Genomic DNA, 23,362 nt, shown 5'->3' on the forward strand with positions numbered 1-23,362 from the left:
CACAAAATGGAAGTGGTTCTATTTATTATCTTACTATTACAATGAAAAAAAAAAAAAAAAAGAGCTTCATGTTATCAGTGGTCAAATATCTTTTAGTCATCCTTATAATGCAGAGAACAAACAGTAAATTTCTACAGTGAACACTGTCTTTATTCAATGGCTATGTTATGAACAACAAAATCAGTCTTTGAAGGTAGATTCCCTTTATTCTGTGTCTGTTTAGCTTTGACAGATAGGATACAATATGAGAAGAAAATTGTAATGTGCTATAAAAATGGGTTGAATTATAAAGGTCTTGTTCTCCCTATGACAAGAAATGATCAAAAGGGATCTGTTATTATACTAATTAACCTAGAGGTGTTTCTACAAACAGTTGAGGCAAACATACTTTTAAATTATAAGTAACTTGATTGTGTTTTTCATTTTAATATTCCTGGGAAATCCTGAAAGGATATGGGCATCAAGAAGAAAGGGTTAGCCCATCAGGGACCTTTATTAAGCTTTTTGTGAGAATACGTGCACTCATGAAGGTTAAGGATATGGCATCACTGAAAATGTATTAATCAACAGACAAGATATAGCACAATGCACTCTTCCCAATGGCCTTGGCTCTGACCCTTTTAAAGATAATGGGAATACTGTCCACTAAGAACTAGATTAGGACGATCAAGTGCATTTCATCAGGGTTTGACTTGAACCATGATCCCAGAGGTGAAAAGGCAGAGGTTTATCCACTGAGCCAACCAGCCCTTGTCCAGATAAAATCTTGAATATGATGTATAAGGGCAAATTAGGATGGAGGAAGGAAATTGATTGCCTAGGATCATTGTTACCTAGGACTGGTCATAAGGAAATCCTATGCATCCTGAAACTGCCTCTTTTATTTAAGGTGGTCATCTGAGATGCCTGATTTTCATAAAGATGCAGGTAGGGAAATGGCTTTATGCTCTCCTCCTCTACTCATGAAAAGGTATTCCCATGCTAGGAATTGCATTTGCTTATGCAAAGTAGTGTTAGTGTTTAGTTGACGTGCCATTGGATACACTGCAGAATGAGTAATGACAAAGATCAGGAATATTACCAATAAATTCTTCATACTAACAAATCTTAGTGTACATCTAGATTGCAAGGAGGAGTCAAATTGGATGTGCTGGGTTAGCTGTTCACTGCCAAATTTCTGGTCCAGGTAAACAAGTTATTCTGCTGTAGAATTTGCCCGTATTACAAAGGTAGAAATCATATTTCATGACCCTTTGTCCTCTTGTCCTGTTCTACACAGCCAATGCAAGTCCAAAGGCTAATTCGGGTGTACTATATGTATTTTTTTAGCCATTGGCCCTTGTTTAAGTATTGTCTAAAGAGCAAGTCCAGCATCTGTATTTGCGCTCTGTAATCTAGCCTGTGGTCAGCATGATCTGCTAACATGGTTTGGCCTAAGGGCACTCCTTTTAACCTTCATGGGATCCAAGAGGATATCTAGAGAGGCACTGTTTGCATTTGTATTATGGTCCTCAAGAGTTTATGGATCTCACTGTCACCCCTTACAGGTAATACTTGCGCATATAGAAAAGCACCCAACCTGAACTTTCACATGTTGCCTGAAGTCTTTGGCAATCCAAATAAAGATAGAAAGGTGCTTAATATTTTTTACCCTGAGTCTCTGCAACAGCCAAATCCTTTTACATTTTCCAGGCATGCCTGATAACCTCATTGTAGTTTTATATGAGATGTAAGACTGAAGGATACTTCTGTACAAAAGATACGGCTTGAGATGAGAGCAGGATGTCAGTCGCGAGGAAGCAGACATGAGTTCACGCCCTGCTGCCCCTTCCTGGGCAGCCCTGCCAGCAGGCTCTGGCAGTTCCAAAGATGTAAGGGTATGAATTTGAATCCCCTCTGGGAAAGAAGCCCTGCAAACGCAGGTGTCTGGAAGTCTCGGGTGATGTTTCAGGGTGCCCGGTTGCCTGCAGGGGCAGCGGGGCCGCTGACCCCGCAGCAGGACACGAGACACACCAGCGCCTCTGGGGTCCAGCCCGTCTGCAGGACCTGCAGGTCAGCTCACCCTGCCGGGGGCCTGGCTCAGGGGGTTCAGCCTCAGTGTGAGTTTCGCCCAGCTGAGAAGCAAGGGTCTTAGTCTTTACTCAGAAAAGGTTTTTTATCATTCTGCAATACTAAAACTGTGTTGTACGTGTTTTTATGCTTTTCTGAAATTGCAGTTGCAGACTGACAGCACAACACATGCCACTATTAACTGCCTGGTGGTATAAATCCATGTTATGTTTCACAGTAAAAGATGTAAAATTTAACAAAATAATACACTAGATCTGTCACTTTTGCAAGCAGGATACTCCTAATTAAAATCTTGTATTGTTAAAGTTGGCAACAACCCAGTCTTTCTTGCCATTTTGAAGGAGGCATATATTACAAGCTGTTGTTCAGTTTATGAATTACAATAATGTTCAAGTGTCTATTTCTGTAAACTTTTGAAGAAAGGCAATTTGCATAAATGCAGTTTTGCAGAGTTACTTTTTTTAAATCAGTGCAAGCACAGGAATCCCAGGAGAGGGAGTGACAAAAGCCACTTTTTACTATTAGAAGATAAGTGGAGTGCATGCAGACTTTCCCCGGGTGGTAAAGTCCCTGAGAACTGCTGCTCGCCATGGCTGCTCTCACTGTGCGTTGGTATCCAAAGGATCACCCAGTCAGTACCGGGTGCGCAGTTGGTCAGTACTGGGTGCGCATGCTGGGGCACAGGATGATGGAGCTGTAGTCGCGGTGTTTGAAAGCAGTGAAAATACGTGCAGCGTTTCGGATGCTTGGGCTCTTCCTTGGGCACTGTGGAGCTGAGGGACAGAATGCGATTTGCTTCTGCAGAGCGGTTTTGGTGAAGAGCTCTGGGGATGTCAGTGGCCCTTTCGTTGTCAGCAGAATGTGAATGGGGATAACTGTTGCTGCATGGTGAGAGTTTGTGCTCAACCCTGCTGAGTGCTTTTAACTTCTTAACTAGTTTATTCTTTGCACGTGGTTAACTGTAGTCTCCTTACTGAGAACTAATTACCTGAATAATACAACAGGATTCTGAATTAGTTTTCTTAAAACAACAAAAATATCCCAGAATGAGATCTGGACTCTGCTGCGTGTTACTGAGCAGAGGGATGACTGAGCACTGGGGAACTGCTAGCAGGGTGTTGAACTTCAAAGCTTATCCATGCTAGTGGTTTCAGCGTGAAGTCAATGTACTTGGATTCAAAGGGTCCAGACAGGACAATTAAGAAAAACAGGATAATATGCAGAATACAAGCATGTGATATTTCAACAGGGGCCACAAACTCTGCTGGAAAATTTAAGGGGTATGTAATTAGAGAAGTTTGAAGGAGCTGTTCTATCCAAATCAGCGTTGATGTGTGTGTGTATTATGGGACCAACAAGGTACTAAATGTCTTACAGAATGAAAAATGCTGCTTTACATGAACTTCTAGAAATGCCTGTCTTAGGCCCTTTTTCGCTACCTGAAAGCCCTGAGTCTTGAGCACATTCTTTTGCAGCGTGCCAGGATCTTACTCTGCCCTACCCAACAACTGAACACATCACCACTTTGCAAATCAATCACCGAAGTCAAAATCACCACTGCTTTTCCACAGCCGCTCTCACAGTGTTTCTCCACCAGGAAAGGAGTGGTGCCCGTGTGGTGCTCAGCACTCAGGTTGTGTGAGCACAGCCCTCTGCCTGGGCCCTGCAGTGCAAATCAGGCTAGGGGAGCAAGAGGAATGTGCAAATGGGAAACTCGGCAAGGAAAAGGGAGCTGCAATGAGGCAGAGCCAATAGCAGTCTCCAGTAATTTCTCTAGTGATCAATAGATTTCAAGAGAAACTATGGTTCTTTCTAAACATTTTAAGCAACCTAAATATTTCTGTAACAGAAATACTATTTTAAAATACATTTTCCAGTCCAGTTGTCTGAAAAAGTTGGCATACTTGCTTGAAAATATACATGTCCTTTAAAGTGCCAGAATGTCTCCTGAGAGAGACACATATATTGTCAAAACAAGAACAAAACGTTTTTCTGAGTGAACTTCCAGTGAAATAAAAAGTTTTCTGATTTAGTACAGGCACAGGGAGCCTTTGGCACCACCCGTGCCTAACTCTTCTAATGCTAAGAAAAGTATATTTGGTGCAGTTTTTCTGTGTGCCATATATCCACATTCATGTGGAGTTGATGATTTGACAACACTGCCATTCAGGATGTACAGACAGACTCTCAGAAATGTGCAGAAATGCAATGATATACAAAAGTAGTGTTAAGTGGTGTGCTTATATTCAATATGTATATATATTATTTTTTTTTGCTATGAAACCTGATTTTAAAGAATGGCTTTATGAGAAAAGGAAAATTAAGATTCAAAATAGATAGTAATGGATAATTTTACTAAGTCTAAGCTAGAGAAAACAGTAGCTTTAAATAATGCCAGAGCAGAGTTGTGTGTAACATTTTCACAGATAGATGAGAGGGATCAGTATATCCACAGACGTTTATTTGAAGTCAGTAGACTGCTGAATCACTTTCTAAATATTTTTTTCTCAGCTGGAAAGCTGGATTAGATTGCTGTATTTCCAAAGTCTTTTGAAAAAAGTGCATGCCATACAAGTCTGGCAAAGGGGTTTACAGTGACCACTGACCATGTATTTTAATTCTCTGAGGTCATTTCTGTATGCTTATCTACTTTTTTTTTGGTCTGAAACTTCATTTCCCTTTCACAGCTGTGAATTCTCTGGTGGGCCCTGGAGATGGATTTGATAAATGCTGCTAATATCACCTTCTGATCTAACAATGCTCTGACTTTGGTCTGTAGGTCTTGATGAGTAATTGCCGTTGTTCTACTCCAATGACTGAATTAAGTTGCCCTGTTTTAAAGGGTTCATACTTGTGTGATTTTAGCCAAGGTGGCCTACCAAGCATACCGATGGACATTGACCTTTTCAGAGTGCCTCATTGCTTTAAACTGAAGCAAGCAAAATTACCTTGATTTCTACAACTTGCTAAACTCTGTTACAGTCCTTTGGTTTCTATCAAGCTAAACAATACCCACATGTAGTGTTCCAGATGAATGTTATCTTTGGCCAGAATGCCCACTGCTTTCCATATACAGCCCCAGCAGCTACAGGGACAGTGGACTGAGCTCGGTTCCAGCCCTGGGGTGAGGGAGTTCACTGGAATACCAATAGGAAAGATTGCAGTGTTGAGCCATCAATCCAGTCTTGCCCACTGGCACACGGGTTCTGCAGACTGTGCCTGTGCAGGACGGAAAAACAACGGTTCTGATAATTCCCTTGGGAGGTGATGGGCACCGCAGCTGATACAGGCAACAGACATAAAGGTTTTCAATTCTACTCTTATTAAATAGGGAATATTCTTTAATGCAAATGCAATCATTCTTTAATTCTGTGCAAAGAACTTCATTGATATCAAGTTGATTCCCATGTAGGTCAATAGGAGCTTGAGTATGCAAACCAATTGAAGTATTTAGCTCATGCAGTTTATGAAACAAAAATATATAACTTCAGACTGTGAAATCGCATTGATAGATTTAGCCTGTTTTTTAAAACAATATTCTTCCCTATGATTTTTTTTTTGTCACAGTCACAGGCCAGTGGATGTGTACTCTGTGCATTCTTAATCATGCTGCATCTGTATTCCCCGAGGTGTATCGTCTCTTTGTCTCACAGAGTATCGACTAACTATAGTTGTATTACTCACATGTATGGATGGCATTTTCATTTGGAAGATGTTAATCAAATGTTCATGTTGGGCTGGTAGCTGGATATTGTAAACGAAATATCTTGACAGAATATCAGCAACTCAATGGTTAGAGCAGATAAAACAGCCCTTACATAATCCTTGCAATATTTTATGTATGAATACATAGGTGAAATTGAGTTTGGGAAAAAAAAAGTAAAAAGAAAAGTCTTGTGAACTTGTGACAAATAGTTCTAGAATTAGCTTCCAGACACAGCATTTTAAAATCTCTATGCAATTGTTCAAATTACCCCACAACATCATGTAACACCATAAAGATTTGCTTCTTAAAGATGACCATGTAATTAGTAAATTAAATGGAACAATATATTGATTTTTAGGCTTTAAACTGATTTTTTTTGTCATTTCTAAGTCATTTAGAGTGAGCAGACATATTCACGTTTACTACTATGGCAATGATATTCACAATGCTGTTTAATGTACCATGTGTAAGCAAGTGAGAAATCTGTGCTGAAAATATCCATGAATAGATTTTTTTTAAAATACGGTGCATATGCTTTAAAAATAAAGACATTGTCCTGTAATATTTTGACTGCTTTTCTGTATCAGGTGGCGTACATTAATTTTCATTAATTATCTGTAGTGCTAAGGAGCACCAGACACCCATGTACGTACCTGCCATAAAGCAGATGTAATGAATTGGTGCCTGTGCCAAGTCTCTTTCCTTCTCTTCAAGTTGGGTTGAAGGAAAGTAGCATCTATAATTGTGATAAGGCCTAGGTTTTCTTCACCAGTAATCTTGCGTTTTGAGATTGCAGGCTTGAATGAGAACCAAAGTGCTTTTAAGACAAATATCAGAAAGAAAGTAGTGGTTAGAGCATGCTCTTCTGCTGAAAAATTAACTTGAGTTTTCTCAAAATGCACAATTCAAATTTTCATCATTTCTTGCCTTCATCTCTTCCACTATCTGAAGCGGTATCAGGTAAATAAAGAAAAGCTCTTAGGTGGGTTCACACTACACCATCCTGAACACATGAAGGATTTGCCATTTCACTTCATGAGAATGAGCAGATGTCCCTTTGTGTGGTTTGTGGACACATCTGTGCAGAAGGTCACAGCTATTGTAACTTAGTCACTTAATATCTAGGAAAAAATACTTTGTTAAATTTAAGTAATTATTAAAATATAGCAAGACATAAAAAATACGTGCAAATAATCTGCTCTGGCTAAAATATTTAACTGTTTTACGTATGAGGATGCATTGTCAACAATGAACATTCCCTATGTGTCTCTTTTAGGCACGTTCTTGGGCTTAGACATTCAGCTAGGTCATCGTGAGGTTTTGGCTTTATCATTATTAGTTTAATGATGTCCATTTACCTGGGAAAACTTGGAGAACAGATAGAGAGTCCAGCACATAATAGTTTTGTTCCTATTATCAGTCCTCTGTCACCAGTGTCAGCAGCTCATCTGCATAGCACAGTCACAACTCAACAAGCAACTGCAGCAAATAAAAATATCAGAGAAACTTCTTTGAATGACAATGCATGTCTGAATACTTAGTCCTCCAAACGCTGGCTTTCATTTAGTTTGCAAATATCATTATAGCAATAACAATCTGAATGTATAAAATTTTGAAAGTGTGAATTGGTGTGAGAGGACAATGGTTCTATTTAACATCTCTAGCCCTTGGAATGCTCATGAGTAATTTATACCATTGTGTTCTATGGAGCATTGTTCTTTTATTCAGTTCTTGCAGTTTCACTCTTCAGAAATAGTCCTCTTTTTCCCAATGCCTTCACTTTCCTGCTCTGATATTTTTTACTTGGAAAGAGCAGGGAAAAAAAGTATTTGTATTGTACTAATGTATAAGTATTTCAAATAAACATTTTTACTGGGGATAGTGGATCTTTTTTCCTATGATAGATTCATGTTGGACAGATAATTAAACAAGTGGGAACGTGGAACAGAAAAGTGACATTTGTTTTCATAGCCATCTTGTATTTATACGTAGTGGCTACACGTCTATCTATACATACTTAAATAAAGGATCACAGTCTGGAAACATGCACGATGAATCATTTTTTCCTGAAGTGTGTTGATATTACTTCATAGGAGCAGGCTGAATTGTCCCAACATTTTTAGGATTGAGCATATTATTAGATAGATAGATACATGAGATGCAAGTTCCCACACAGATGTTTATAAGCATTTATCCAAACATCTTGATTAGCAGGAGGTTTGAACAGGTGTTAAAATATGCAAAAATTAACTGCAATTATTTGTATTGTTACATCTTTACTAGCATACCATCTCAAAGTTTGGTGTCAGTTTGGCATCCTGAAATGGGGAAAGCTACCCATTAGTTTGCATCTGTGTGTAGAAGTACATACACAAAGCAACACGGCAACTAGAAATGGAAGAAAACCGGGTGGGCCTTGGAGAGGTAGCTAATCAGCAGTGCAGGTGGTTCAGGTAGCTGCCTTTCGCACAGATAATTAATGTGTACAAGTAGCTGCTAATTGCACGTTTCAGGAATGATTTATGAGGTGGCAGAGGAGAAAGAGGGACACAATCTAATTTCTTTGGGAACCTCTGCCATTCATACAATGGTATCAGCACAGCTGTGAGATGGGACATGATTAATGAACAGTGGGCAAACACGCCACCATCATACAGGATACTGTTTTGATGACATGCTTGTCAAAATAGAAAGTGGCACTCAGAACGACAGCCAGTAACAGAGTAGATTATGAGCTTTTTGTTTTTTACCTCACTAATTCACTTCCACGTCAGATTTAACACCAGCCGTGGTTTTAAATAAGGTTTTGTGTCCATCAGAAGAGTTGTTGGTTTAGCATGGACTATTATTATTGACTTGTTATGAGCAGGTTTGTGTTCATGAACAAAGCCTACAGACATTTATTTCCTCTGTCATGGTCAAGGGAAAACAAATTTGGCAAGAAGTAATATTTATACAGGACATTAAATCTAGACTTATGAATACCTCTGTGAAATACCTTCTTCCAGTACTACATCTTGGCTGCTGCCTGCGAACACATTTTACCTATTGTCACGTTTCCCTTTTTCTGCTATCTGACATGCACCACCCAAAATAGGTGTACAAAAATGCTGCTTGTCTTTGCTTAGGAAGAGTGATTTGCACATCCTTGTGTTTATTGTACCTTCTTATCTGAGCTAAAGATAATATAAAGTAATATGATACTTTCACTGGCATTTTTGTGGGTTGATTAGCATATCAGTTTGCTGTACTCTTTTAATGCTAGCCTGGTTTATCTCTGAAAAGGTTGCTAATAAAATTTTTAAAAATTTTGCCATCTTGAAATAGTAAGTGTACATACAGGTGGTCACTGATGTAAAGAGCCAATGTTACATGTTTCACTGAGATGAAAAGGAACATTTTGTACACTTTTCTCAATGAACTGTTTATATATCAGAATAGTATTGAGTGTTTTGCATTGTTTTAAAAACTATTATGAGGGGATATAGCTCAAGCTGTTTAATCAAGTCTGTTACATTTTTCAAAATGTAGTGGGTTTAGATTGCTTCAGTTCAACATTAAAGAGTGAATATATTTATTTCTATCTTTTATAGCTTTTAGAATTTGACAGAGAGCTGTCAGTCTTTAAAGACAGATTGTATGAACTGGACATCTCATTTCCTCCCAGGTAAGATTCATATATAATCCATTTATTTAGCTAGTGAGCTAGCTAAAGCATAACTGTTACTAGTGCAGCAGGTAAAATGTGAGTGTTCCTATACATATTGTAGAAATCATAATGATCTTCATTCCCTTCACAAATGTTTACAGTCTTCCTACATCCCCTCAATGACTACATAAATTGTGCTCAATAGCTCATTGTTTGGATTGCACTGATGCTGTATTTTATAGCTGCATTTGAAATAAATCTGACATGCTTCTATGCTAAGAGATGCACAGCTACTGTTAAGCATTAAAGCCAGATAACCTATTAAAATACTTGATTGTAACCATTAGGACAATCTTTACCTACAGCTGTTGAAAACTGGCTAGCAAATGGGACTCAATGGAAATAGACTTGAAGTGGAGGTGAAAAGCTTAATGCCTTTGCTCAAGGTTGGCTCCAAAGGGAGCAGCAAGAAAGAGTACAGGAACTGAGATTCTGTTTTTTCAGTTTCAGTAAGCATGTTATATAACTATGTAGACTATTAACTATATGGACTATATAGACTATATATTTTTGTTTTTTTAATATGCATGCATGATTTTAATCTGATGTATTCCATAGATGAATTTTAGCCATGAATATACAAGTATTGTTATAAAATAAAACCAAGACTTTTGCAAATGGCAGTCCTGTTCAGGGGAAATATATGGAAAATACTATACATTTTAAAATGTGTGTAGGTCCTTTCCAAGAGTAAAGAATTCAAGTCTCACAGTTATTTTTAAGGGAAAGAAAAAGTGAAAACTATAGTAAAGTTACAAGAAAGTTAGAGTAAAGTTACAAAAGATCATTGTAGGGGTAAATGTAGGAAACTATTTTTTTTGTATTTAATACAATATTCTTGAATATTGCTATTTTGTCCTTTAGGAACAGACAGAAAGGTGTGATGTTTTGGCATACAACAGGAAAAAATTTGGAAAGCTTGCCTATTTGTTATCATGATCTCATTACTTCTCACCAGCCATCTGCGATACTGATTATATTGATCCCATGGGGCAGTGGAAGTATGCATGGAGAGGTTACCAGTGCTCTAAATTGTTCTTATTGATTGAGTATGATAACAGAAGACCAGCAGTGTGTACATCTCTTGAGTGTATTTCATTAGTTGTGTACCTGTTGGGGGTAAAAGGAGGTGAGGGAAAATATTTTTTTTTTTTTACCAGAAATACTCTTCCACTGGATTTCACCAACTTAGTCCTTTTTCTAAAATGAAGATCAATTCCCTTAGTCTTCAGTGGAAACTTTCTATTTAAGATCAGTTTCTCTAATAATATCCGATAAAACAAACACATTTTCTCAGTCTGTATAAGTGACTGCATAGCTCAAACTCCAGTTGTCACCTCAGTTGTAGGAAGTCCCAAATTAAGTTTTTGGCCTACAAGGCAAATTGCATGGCACGTGTTGTATGTAAACAGCCTGGCTGGGCAAGATTGAGAACACATCTTATTTTTAAAGCTCTCTATCATTTGTGTTTGCTTTTGCTACTTTCTGTCCTGTTTTGTGGGAGGGGATTGAGGGGGAGGGGAGAAGTTTGTGGGTTTTTGTTTGTTTGTTTTTTGTTGTTGCTGTTGTTGTGGTTTTTGTTTGTTTGTTTGTTTGTTTTCTTACTTAAAGCTTTACCAGCCTTGGGTTTAGGTTTTCTACCTAAGAGTGAAAATTCTTGGGAAAAAGTCAAACAAAACTGTGCATCAATTTGCAAGCAAAGTGCAAGTCCAAGGAGACCTCTCAGCCACAACCAGATTTGGTAAAAATATCTTGTTGCTTGAATGGTTTGCAGGTTCTTCAGACCTTTCTGCTAATATGGTTGTGTGTCATTCTGCTCTAGATCAAAGATCAGAAGTTTGGTGTGAGTAGTCTTTGTATCTAAGTTGTGCTTTTGAACTCTGTGAAATGATGTGAACCTTTCGCCTAGCTTTGAAAAATTAATGTTCACAGATTACATCAAAATCTCATTAGATATTTATTTTTTTAGTGGCTAGGTTTCTTGCAAAGAAAATGAACCCTTCTCCCCTTTACATCCAGTTGGAGCAAGGGGCGGGGGGAAATATTCAAGAGTAAAATGCAAACAAAACAACAGCTGGAACCAAAACTGTTCCTACACATGCCTACTGTGCAGGAGCAACCTGGTAGGCATGCAGGGAAAGGCGTAACTCAGACTTGGGAAGGTGGAACCTGGAGCCAATGCTGGGTCTCCAAGTAGGGAGGCCAAGACTTGCACAAGAAGCTGGAAGAGGAAAGCTTTAGCAGGTTAATTGCCGAGAGACTGAGACAATGAGCCAACACTGCAGAAAAGGGAGGACTGGGCAAGTATGATCTGGAGCACTGAGGGAAAGTGACGGAAAGCTCTAGGAAGAGTGAGATGGCCACAGGAACATGACAGAGAGTTGGTCTTGCCCTTCTCAGAAGGGGTAACTAGGAAAAAGGTTTTCTGTGTCCCTTTCTAGCACTGATCCACAGAGTGATCAACTGCTGCTGTCAGATGACGGGTGCCAGAGTACAGAGGAACCCCCGTCAGGTAGGGTAGCACCATTTGTCATTGAAATACAGCTGGAATGGAGCTTGGAAGGGGCATAATATAAGACCATGTGAAGAAATCTTGGGAGAAAATGGAAGATGTTTGCGAAAAGTTAAAACAGGAGTAAATAAGAGGGCTGTGAGAGCTGCACATGAGAACTGCTGGTGTTGCTATAGAACAAGCAGCGAGCATCAGGACGGTGGAGGGAGAGGGCCAAATTAATGGGAGCAAGAGGAACTAAATTAAAACGTTAGTCAGCTGCATTTATTCTCTCCACGGCCTCTGTATCTGAACACTTGACACAGAGCATTAACATCCAAATGATGTATTTTGATCCCATTAGCATTTTAAGCTACTGTGTCTACAGTATGAGGCTGTTATTATTTTAAAATATTAAATAAAGCGTTACACCAGAGATGAAGCTCTGGTAAAAAAAAAAAAAAAAAGCTAGACCAGATGAAAATGTTGCATCCCAGAAGTCCTCGTGGTAGTACAGACTGTGGATGGAACCCAGATTTTGATGTTTTTTAATCAGTATAATGAGTGAAATTAAAGTATCCTTCAATATGAGCTAAGTCTCCCCCCCCCACACCCCACCCCGCATGCTTTCAGACTTCGATAACCAATTACAGGAGAAGCACTGTGAGGCCACAGTGCCACCAAGGAGGGCAGTCACCAAGTTCTGCTGGCAACTTATCCACTTCCAACTCCTTCTTTCTCAATTTTATTATTTGTTTTTGTTTCCTTGCAAAATCAAAGCCAAATCTGCATCATGTCTCTGTTTTGTTTTGTGCACATCACCAATATCAGAGATGAAATATTTCATGAACCACAATATTGTCTTGCAAAGTTAAAGGCAAGGCACCTGAGCCCCAGGATCTGCATTACAGGAGCTGATGGGCTCAGGTCCCGTGCTGGGGTCCCCTTGTTCCTGCAGCACTCGCTCCCCGTGCCGCCTGCCTTGGGCATCTGGGGGAGCTCTATGGAGGACGGCAGGCGCCCTGTCTCCAGAGCCCCTGCTGACCCCTTCCCTGGGCAGCAGCCAGCCATCACACTACTCTCGATTCTGTTGCCTTCCAAGTCAGATGAAAAACCAAGGTCCTGACCACTTCTTGCCATAACACTTTTGCGAATGTATAGATGTCTAGACAGAAGTTCTGGCCAATCTGGTAATTGGATTCCCCCTCCCCAAGCACACTGTTACTTTACTTGGGTTTGGTGGTATTCCTCGCTTCCTGCTCCAAACCGCTGTGGAGCATGCTGGTGCCATGCTGATTGCTGTTCCCATTCAAGTGGTCACTGCGTTGCAGCGGTAAAGGATGCTGACCTTTGCAGCTCTGCATAGACTAGCTCCTTAACTCACCCCGGCGTCTGCAAATCCACATCTGCCCTTCCAAGGTGGAGCAGACACTTCAGAACAGGAACCCTGTCCAGCTCTTGGGAAATGGCTGTAAAGGGTCATTTCCAGATTTACTCATTCCCTCTCTATTCCCATCCTGTTCCCAACTTTGGGAGCTTTGTGAACAGACTGCAGAGTGTGACTTGGGGGTACAGCAAACCCTTCCTCAGCCTCCAAAGGCCCATAGAGAACTAGCCCCGCAGCTGTTCTCAGCTGTGCCAAAGGACAGCAGTGCAAGGAGTAAACATGCATCTTTGCCTGCTACTCACTCTGTTTCCTTCGTATAACTAGTAATAGCAGTGATAATAAATAATAAATAATATTAAGTTTTTATATACTGAAAGCTGGCACTTTGTTTGGAAAAGATGCTAACACTGGGTTTATATAACATGAAATTTCTTTGAATTTAAGCAGATTAAAAAAAAGTTAAAAATCTATTATGAGAATATTGATAAAATAATAAGATGTAAAACTGACAAGCTAAATTAGTGCATATTCAAAGAACAGATCAGCTTTACTTTAGGGTGTTTTTTCTCATCCATCCTTCCTTTGTGTTCTGGATCTTATGACAAGGGAATCCTGCTTTCCGTTCTGTAATCCTTTCACAGCCACCAGTGTCTTTCCTAAGTGGAGTACCGCAGAACTGGATTCACTGTTGCTAGAACTGCTGCAATCAGTGCCCTATTTTTATTCATGAAATAAAGCACATTGATTTTCTTCCTGGAAAAAATAACATAATTATTTATGTTGAAATAATTGCACCAATGTGCTATTAACTGTAAATTCTGATAGTTTGAATGGGCAAAAAGCAATGTTTTGATGTAGGACTTTTCAACCTAGAGCCTAGAAAAAAAATTAGGAATACAACATGAATGTTTTGGCTTAATTTACCCTCTGTTTCTCCTGCATTTCTCTCTCTTTTTTTTTTTTCTTCTGAGAAAAAGAAAAAAATTACTTGGCTGCTTTTATATGTTGTTTGCAAATATAAGCTTAATATGTAGGAGATTTTTCATACATCCAGTCGTACTAGATTTTCTATTTTTAAACAAAGGAGGATATGATCACTACTGTATCTCTAGAAACTACTTCTTTAAGTTTCTTGGTATTCTTAGCTGCAGAGGGTATGGTACACCAGTTTGTTCTGCAAATGCAACAAACAAAGCGTTTTTCACTGGAATCAGAGAAAGAAAGATCTAAAGTCACTTTTTATGCAGGCTTAAGGGCTTAATACGGGAACATTTGAATTCAGAAGGAACCTGTAAGCAATTGTAATGATAGCCTTAAAGTAGTATTTCAGAATTTGTTAGCAAATCCATGTTAGCTTTCTTCAAGCAAATGCTTAAATATAAAAACTTGGGATTTATGAAGTTGAGCAAAAACGTATCAAGATAAAAAAGTCCATTCAACTATTTTCATTTTTTGTCTTTCTCTTTTACTCCAATATTTGCTTACACAGTATTTCTTAATGTGGGCATTAATGGCCTGGGTTATAGAAATTTCTGACCAATCTAAGTTATAAATTATTATAGTTAACTAAGTTATCCTGTGTTTTTTGATACAATACATTAATACAGTTCTACCAGCGTTGGGTTCTGTACTTCATTTCACACATTCAAATCAGATATCTGAGATTACCCTACTAAGGCAAGCTTACAATAGAGTCTGTATTACTTAAAGACTCAGTCAGAGAGTACATGATATTTCAGTTACGGTCCCTTGATTCAATCTATGAATTACTCTCTCTACTTCTGTTCTTGATCCATAGTGTTACGATCTTACAGCAGGGCATGCTGGCCAATGACTGAAGGCAGAGTATCTCAGATAAAATGTATTGAATACATTTAGTAGTACATTCCACATCTCAAAAAAAAAAAAGGACAATTTTTTTCTTTCTTTTATTTGCTTCATTATTTGTGCATACAATTCATTGCCTAATTTGCACAGAGGTCTACAAATCAATAGCACAGTTACATTCCCAGCTTACTTGTAAATTTTCCCCTCAAAAAGCATGTTTGAAATTCAGTGTATAATTGAGATAAATGGAAAAGGTCACGTCCCTTTGAGTTGCAACAGACTAAGTGACTTATAAATTCATTTTTTATAAGCATAAACTGTTTATTCTCTGAATTTTATCATGAGATCATATTGATACACTACCGTAGGCAGCTTGGAGTTGAAAGCTTTACTCCTGTCAAGTCAGTGATATTTTGTGGTCAACGTCAGTGAAAGTTCTGGAAAGTATTTGGAAGTTCTGGTGTCCTGCAAGGGCTTATGTACTTAGAGCATGAACTGAGAAAATAATCAAATCTGATTCTTGCATATGCTCAGTTTCATTAAAAATTGAAATCAGTTCTTCCATTGTAATAATCAACAGAGTTAATTTCCATTTTCCATATTTTAATTGTTCAGTATTAAGTGTTAGCGTTTTTACAGTGAATTTCTCTGTGAATTTCAAGCGAAGCCATGACAGTTGTGTAGGCATATACTTTTATACTGATAAGAATTTATTTTAAAGGAAATCAGAGTACTTTGCTCTTTAGATGAACCTTCTAATAAGCAAGCCATTGTCCAAAATTTTCATACTCCATTTTGAAAGTTATAATACCTTCTTGTAAAGCACCATTTGTCCTGCCTGACTTTATGATACTGCACTGTTTACTGGTTCCCATTTAGAGAAAGAGTCAGCTCAGGGTAGATGTTGAGCAGCTGAACAGGCAGCACCCTGGTGCCTTGTGCTTCATCGTTGAGAGCACAATGCAAGCAGTAAACTCATGGCACCTGTGCTCAAGAAGTGATCCATCATGCTGGGTGCGACAAGCCTGTTACTGCTCACCCCCGTGAAGAATTTGGCTCTTCCCTGCTAGCAGGGGCCTGGAGCCGGGGAGGCGCAGCAGGGCCCTGGGCAGGCGCCACTTCTTCCACCAGGCGAGGGGCGAGCAGGCAGCCTGGGTGCGGGAACAGGGCACCCGTGGGACACAAATGACAAGACAACAGTGAGCTGGGCTGGCCAGCGACAACAACTGCTAAGTGGCTATAAGGTATCAATAAAAATCTCCCGTTTTTGAACACTAGGGGAACTGATCTTCATGAGACTTTACAGGTATGATAGGTAAGAGTTACCACTCTTGCTGCAGAGTATGCAAAAATGCAAATTGTCCATTACCAAAAAAAAAAAATATTCTTTGTATTATTTGTATCTTCTTACTGGGGGACCTAAAACTGATTGGTTGCCAGGCCTTCTTGTTTCCAGTTTTTCATTACACTGAGATAGCATTTCAATATAAGTTATAATAAAAATATTGCCTTTTTCAGTAATTTTCTAACTGCACAATGCTGAATGAAACTAATATGTGTCATAGTATTTCTGTAGTTTTTAATTCTCCTCCACTGTACTGACAGTTGTTGATTTCATTATCCTCTGCAAAATTCATGCACGGTGTGCCTTTGTGTAGTTTGTTACCATCTCTTTTCAGTTGATTGTAAACTACATCCAATAATCAGTGAGAGCACTTGACTCTTATCACTTGTAAGAGAGAGAAAACATCTCAGGAATCATTATTTACAGGTCTTGGCAAAAAGGAAGGTCTGTATATTTTCACATACTGTTGAATCATGCTCTTTAAAAACTGCTTTAAAAACTTAATTTTATATAAATTGTTTCTTATTTTTTCCAGTCACAGTGCTAATGGTTCCTAAAAGTAAAATTTTGGTGTTATAAGTGCCAAACAAAAAGTTACTTTTTAATTCTGTAGAAAGTGGAATCCTGTACTCTGATTCAAGACCATTCTTAAATATTATTTTTTTTTAATTAACTGGTATAGATAATTCTTTAAAGAAGTTGAAATACCAGAGGGCTTTTGCCCTGCATTGTTCTATTTGACAAGACTGGACAACCATGGAGAAAAGAAGAGCATTGCTGCACAGGCTGTCTTTCACCATTTGGTGTTTAAAAGTTAACTGAAACTGAGCTGATACCCTCCATAACGAGTTAATGCAAATCTTCTGTGCTTTTTGATGCTTTGAGAGAGGACTTCCCTTTGCTTAAACCCTTTGTGGGAAGGTGTGTTAGGTTGACTATCCATTGTGGAAGACTACATAAAAACACAGTGTAGCTAAATTAATATAAACTTAGAGCCCTGACATAAATCACCGAAAAGCAGGACAGTCAATTTTACATTTTGAAAAGCTATTTCAGGGGAGTAAAAGTGTACAAAAGTAGATGATGCTGTCACCCCATGTCCAGCCATCTGCTTGTAAGTGGAGGGACAGAGATGAATTCTGCTCTCAGGGCTGCTTCTGCATTTCACAGCAAACAAACACTAAACAAAATAAATAAATAAATAAATAAATAAAACAATTCTAGGAGTGGAGACCAGAGCATTCGCATAGCTGATAAGATGGCAGGTGAATTATAATTTTCAGAATCACCACTTCAGTCTTTTTTTTTTTTTTTAATCTAGCCATTAATCTGCAATTTGGCATTTTTTCCTACCCCTTTGAAACTACAGTTCACTTTTAAGTTTTCAAACTACTAAGGAATGTGCAAATTGAATTTGCTGGATTTTACATAAATACATTAATATTACTAACTATATGTTAATTTTGGTATGTATGGATCATAATACATATAATACTTTAATGGGTATTTATATTATATAATAGTTATAAATGAAAGTTATAGCTATCACATCAATGGTATTAAGGCAACACAGTACCTTCCTGATAGTTAATATGCAAGTAGGTTTCCACAAGGTCTTGGCAGACTCTGTTAGGGAATGTTAGCTTCAGGAGTCTTTTTCCAGTCGATTTTGTTTGTGGGAAGGGTTCCAAGGCAACCTCTTAACTCTCCTACTACTCACAACTAAGAATAGTGTTTCTGCAGGCATACTTGTGGAACCAAAAACAAGCAGAACAACTATTGTTCTTCTCCAGTGCAAAACTGTAACTTAGTTAAGAACATATGCCTGCTTGATTTTATGTCAATTCTTCATACCTCCCTGCGTGGTCATCCTGCTGCGGCGGTGACGTATACATGGTGGCCAGGCAGTCATCCCCCCGGAAACATTCAGAACAAAGCCCTGGCTGAGCATGGCACTTACAGCATCTGCTTCATTTGCAGGGTTGTCAATTATCTCCTCTCTGTTCAGCGTGGCACTTAATATCTAAGTATTTTTTCTAAATGCTTCTTAAATTCCAAGTTCTTTTTAATTCCTTAAGTATGAGCCTACCAACCTGTGCAAGCCATACATCACAGAGAAGCATACTACTGATGCAGTGAATGAATTTCTGATGAAAAAAGTCTTGACCTGCTAGCTCAACCTGTGTGTGCTGAAGCCGTTTTGGCCCCAGGTCAGCAGTCTCTGCCCAGAGGGGTTCCCAGGCACATTCTTGCACTTCGCAGTCGGTATCACCAGAAACATGCCAAGGGAGTGATGTCTGCAGAAAATGCAGCAGTCTGCCCCAGCCAGCAAGGAAAACAGAGTCAGTTTTTCTTTTCTCAGTGAAGAGGTTAGCCTGTTTAAAGCCCACCCCTTTCATCATTTCTCTGCCCTGGGGATTGAGAATAAGAAAAGTAACAAACCATGCTGCCTTCAGCCACAGCAAATCCTTCCTCAGCCCTCCCAAAATTTGTCAAAAGCAAAGGTAAGTTGGAAAAGGAATCACAGCTTAATACAAAACCACAGGCTGCATTACGAGTTTGCTGTCCAAAATAGGAAGAGTCCTGCTAACAGAGTATTTTTCAGACATTATTCACCCATTCCTATACTGCTATATTTTGAGGCCTTTTACTTTATATAGTGAATATTCATGTTTTCGTCTCATTACCCTTTGTAATCTAATGTAGCCCATAGCAACCTTAGCCATTGGAGACAAAATACAATTCAGAATTTTAAACTCTGTAAGCTCTGTCAGTCACAAGTTGAACAGCCTGGCCATAAGCAAACAGAAATCCCAGCATGAGGCTGAAAAAGTTTGTGGTAGTCAGCAATCATTGCAAAAGGCAGTAGGTGTGAAAAAAGAAGTAACGACATTGTGGTCAGGCAATATACAGGTGGGCGATTGTTAACTTTATCACTGCTCTCCATTAATTATTATAATTATTCTTGTAACTGTTGTATAGCAAAGATAGGAACTGACTTTAGCAAGGGTTCACACCCACCTACAAGGTTTGTTTTCCGATAAGTCTGCATGCACAGTAATCTCATGTATTAATCATTCTCTTAAAGTGACCTATTCTTGTTTGTTGTTGCATTAGGCTGTCGTGTAATTTACTGGTTGGACATATGTTTGTGTCTTAGATAACCTCTGTGTGATATTTTTCTCAAGTAGACCCTCTGCATTGACAATATCTTGGCTTTGACACCTCACACCAGGGGACAGGCTGATCTCATTTGCTTTTGGAAGAGTGTTCCTCTTTTGGAATTCTCTCTGGCTCTGGTACTTTATTCCTCCAGATTCCTGCTTAGTCTATATTCTCTTTATTCTGTACCCTTGCATTTTGTCCCATGACCTTTTTTTTTGTCCTTTTTTTTTTCACTCTAGTAGGTTGCATAATTATACATATATTTTCTTCTGGTCTAATTTGCACAGGAGAGTGAGCTAGTCTGCAGGAAGCAAAGCTCTTTTGCACTTGTTTGTTCTTTCCTTTCAGAAGAGGCAGTCCAAAGAAGAACAGTTCTGCCTTTTGTACTGAACCCTGTTGGTGCCATTGTACATATTCCAGTTGTTGCCCTTTCATGGGAAATGAGAAGGCAAGATTTTGATGGGCTGCCTTTACTTATCAGTGTCCTCCCCAGGTGCCCAGTATGCTTTCAGAGCATGCAAGTCAACTATCAGTACACTACTTGTATAGCAAACAGGATTCCCATTGCCTAAAACATGACCTGAGTAATGCTTTTGGGTCCTGTTGGCTCATAGAAGGGGGAATTAGGCACCTGAATAAGTTAAAAATTGTTAAACCACCAGGTGATTTTTATCCTTGCTTTATCAGTTAGTGTTATAGCACATTTTTTTTACTGCCAATGAAGTAGTATTTGTGCATTTTTGGTGAAATAGAAATACTTCATAATCATTCATAAAAAGTAAAACACCTTCTAGGTATGGGTCAGTTATCTTAAGTTATCAGTGGATCCCTCAGACCCCAGGGAACAAATTCCCACAGGACGTTTGTGTAGTTGTTCAGGTTCTTCCAGCATCCGAGGATGGGGCACGGAAACCGCTTCCCAGATAAAAGCAGAAAAGACAGCTGCCATTTTCTCTAGAACATTAAAATATTTTTCAAACAGCTCTTATCCCCATAGCTCTCACCATCATTCTCAATTAATTTCTAAATTAAATAGGATGTTTCTTTAATTTGTGAGGAACTGGATAGTTTTACCAAGTATGCAGTTCTGTTTGTTTTAAGGAATTGTGGCAAAGGAAAATAAGAAAATCAGTGAAGACAAAAAGTTTCAAGCAGTGAATACTACTGTATGCTGTGTGTAAGGTGAAGATTATGAACAGTGCTGCAAGAAACATGTAAAGCAAATTCAGAAAAGATTATGGTCTTTGCTGTTACCTGGGTCATTAACGGTATTCTTTTTTCCACTAACGCATCATGCTGAGGTCTGAAAGTACTTTTGAAAAGGCAAGTTGTTTGGAACCTGAACCCCTTCCTACCTGTTGTCTCCGCTTTGCAGTAATTTTCGTTTTCTGTATTAGAATTTGTACAGGCATTGCCCAGAAGTGTCTTACTCTAAGTCAGGCACATTCCCAGAGAAGACATTTAGCTCAATCCCAGTCACATATGGTAACATCAGACTGCTCTGCTGAGACAAGCCTCTGTTGGGTCATTCCCAATAAGCCAATGTTATTCTTTGTTCGTTTATCCATTTATAATAGTAGCAGTATTACATACATTTGAAATAAGACATTATTGTTATTAAAGTAATAGAGCAAAATCACTTATTGTCTGCTCACTGAGGCATTAGTGTTGCTGAATAATCCATTTTCTTCAGCTGGGTCTCTCCATGACGTTCTTTATTGAACAGCAAAACGTGTCATACCGGTCGCTATTAGCTATGTGTCAGTCTCTCACTCTTAGACAGGCTAAATACCCTACAAAGGGGCACTGAGACAGTAGGCGTAATGGTACAAGAAGTAATGCGTGTTCACATTATCACTGTGGCTTAGCGGTGGGATGTTTGTAATCAATGAGGAAGGATTTTCACTATGGGGAACACTCTAGGCAAAAGAGATGTGGCCAGTTGCTCACTGGGAAAAAAAGAAAGCTCTGGGTTTCTTTTTTCTTTTTACTAGAAGAAGGCCAGAGTTGCACTGCTGATACAGAAATGTTAACTCTGAAGCATATTCTCGACATATATTACAGCAGCACAGTTATCTTCTAAAGAAGCTTGTTAATCCAAAAAACAATATGCCCAACATAAATCCATAAAAAAAGATTCGAGAAAAGCATCGTGTCATTAACCTTCCTGCTTTGTGTTGAGACTGGAGTTATGGCTTGAGTCCTGTTTACGCTTCTTACCCTTTGCTACTGAATTGCCCGGGTGACCCCCCTTTTTATTGTCACCTTTGACTCTGCTTGTTGGTTTGATCACCATGGTGTTAGTGTAGCATTTGCAAGTAGCAGCTGTTTAACACATTGTACTTTAACTACTGTGTTTGCAGGACTCTGTTTACCCTCCTGATTTGGCTTAAGTGAGATGCATATCATGGCCAGTTAGCTCCAGAGCATCATGAAGGCTTATGAGCATTTTGGTACACGTGAAGCAGCTAATTTAATTCAAACAGCAATGTGTCTCATGGCTTAGCTTTAACTGTCTGCTGCCTAAGATGAGCATATGAAGATAAATTACATGGGGTCATTTGTTAGGAGGAGACCTAGGGAACCCAAATCTCCCTTTCAGGTTGAGGGAAATATAAAATGGTAATTTAATTTGGAGGAAGAAACTAATGATCTGGAAGCTGACAAAAATTAGCAATGGCATATGCTGATTCTTACATGTCATACTTTGATTGGTCAAATGACATTTTATTGAGATCTTGTTCATGTACCAGCACACACAAATGCTGAGTTGGGACCTTGTAAAATAAAAATATAAAAATATTTTTATTTATATCTTTGGCCTTACACCTTTCAAAGTACTCAAAGTTTGAACTGGCAACCTACATGCACAGTCCTTGCATCTTGTAAAAGCATCTCAAACAACCTGAAAGTACATCAGAGCTAAAGGCAAAACAGTCCAACATTTTCTTTGAAAATGTGAAAGTAATAAATAATTTTCTGATGGAAAGTGGTTGGGATTTTTCACCTTTTGAAGTTCTCTCTCAATAATATATGAAAGAAGAAAGACTGAAAGTTGAAAATTGAGTATGTGAGCACTCATATCTGAATTCAGAAATAAAATGGACCAAATCAACGCCTGTATCTCAGCTCTTCTCATAAAGAGCTCGGTTCTCATCAATGCTTTATGATTCCATCCCATTCCATCCCAACAAAACATTTTGTGTTAGAAACAATTCAGTGATATAAAATGTGGGGACAACTAATAGATGAGAACAAGTGGTCTTTGAATAGCAGGTATTTCCCAGTCCCTGAAACATGATAAAGTTTGCCTAAATATCTGCATATAAGTCTTGACGTAGCGTGCATAGTTTTTTCAGAATGACTGTTTTTGCACTAAAATAATACAAGGTAGTTTACTTTTTCCCCATTGTTTCCTAGTGGGTGATGTCACACTTTGTACAACACTACCAGAAATGTCTTAACCGTAGAAGCCAGAATGCCTGAAGTAGCACCAAAATGCATTATCAGAAGCAGGGCATACTCACTGTGTTTGCTATGTGCAAAAATGAGCTGGAAAGCAGAGTTGCGTGTGACAGACAGCTTTGAAAGGTAGTAACGCTCCAAAGTGAGTTGTTTCCTGTTAGAAAGTACACTTCACCCATCTCAGTAAAACATTTTAT

At 38.7% G+C, this 23,362-nt stretch overlaps 1 protein-coding gene across 7 annotated transcripts in view; it reads left to right on the top strand.

The window, feature by feature from the left end:
* INPP5A (inositol polyphosphate-5-phosphatase A) overlaps positions 1-23,362 on the top strand; it is a 254,472-nt gene that overhangs the window by 218,430 nt on the left and 12,680 nt on the right. For all 7 annotated transcript variants that reach the window (XM_080596666.1, XM_080596667.1, XM_080596669.1 and 4 more), the window contains exon 12: positions 9,370-9,443. In XM_080596666.1, the coding sequence (XP_080452792.1) occupies positions 9,370-9,443 (74 nt within the window). The remainder of the gene's footprint in view (positions 1-9,369; positions 9,444-23,362) is intronic.

Source organism: Anser brachyrhynchus (genome assembly GCF_964034855.1).
Source record: "Anser brachyrhynchus genome assembly, chromosome: 6".
NCBI lineage: Eukaryota > Metazoa > Chordata > Aves > Anseriformes > Anatidae > Anser > Anser brachyrhynchus.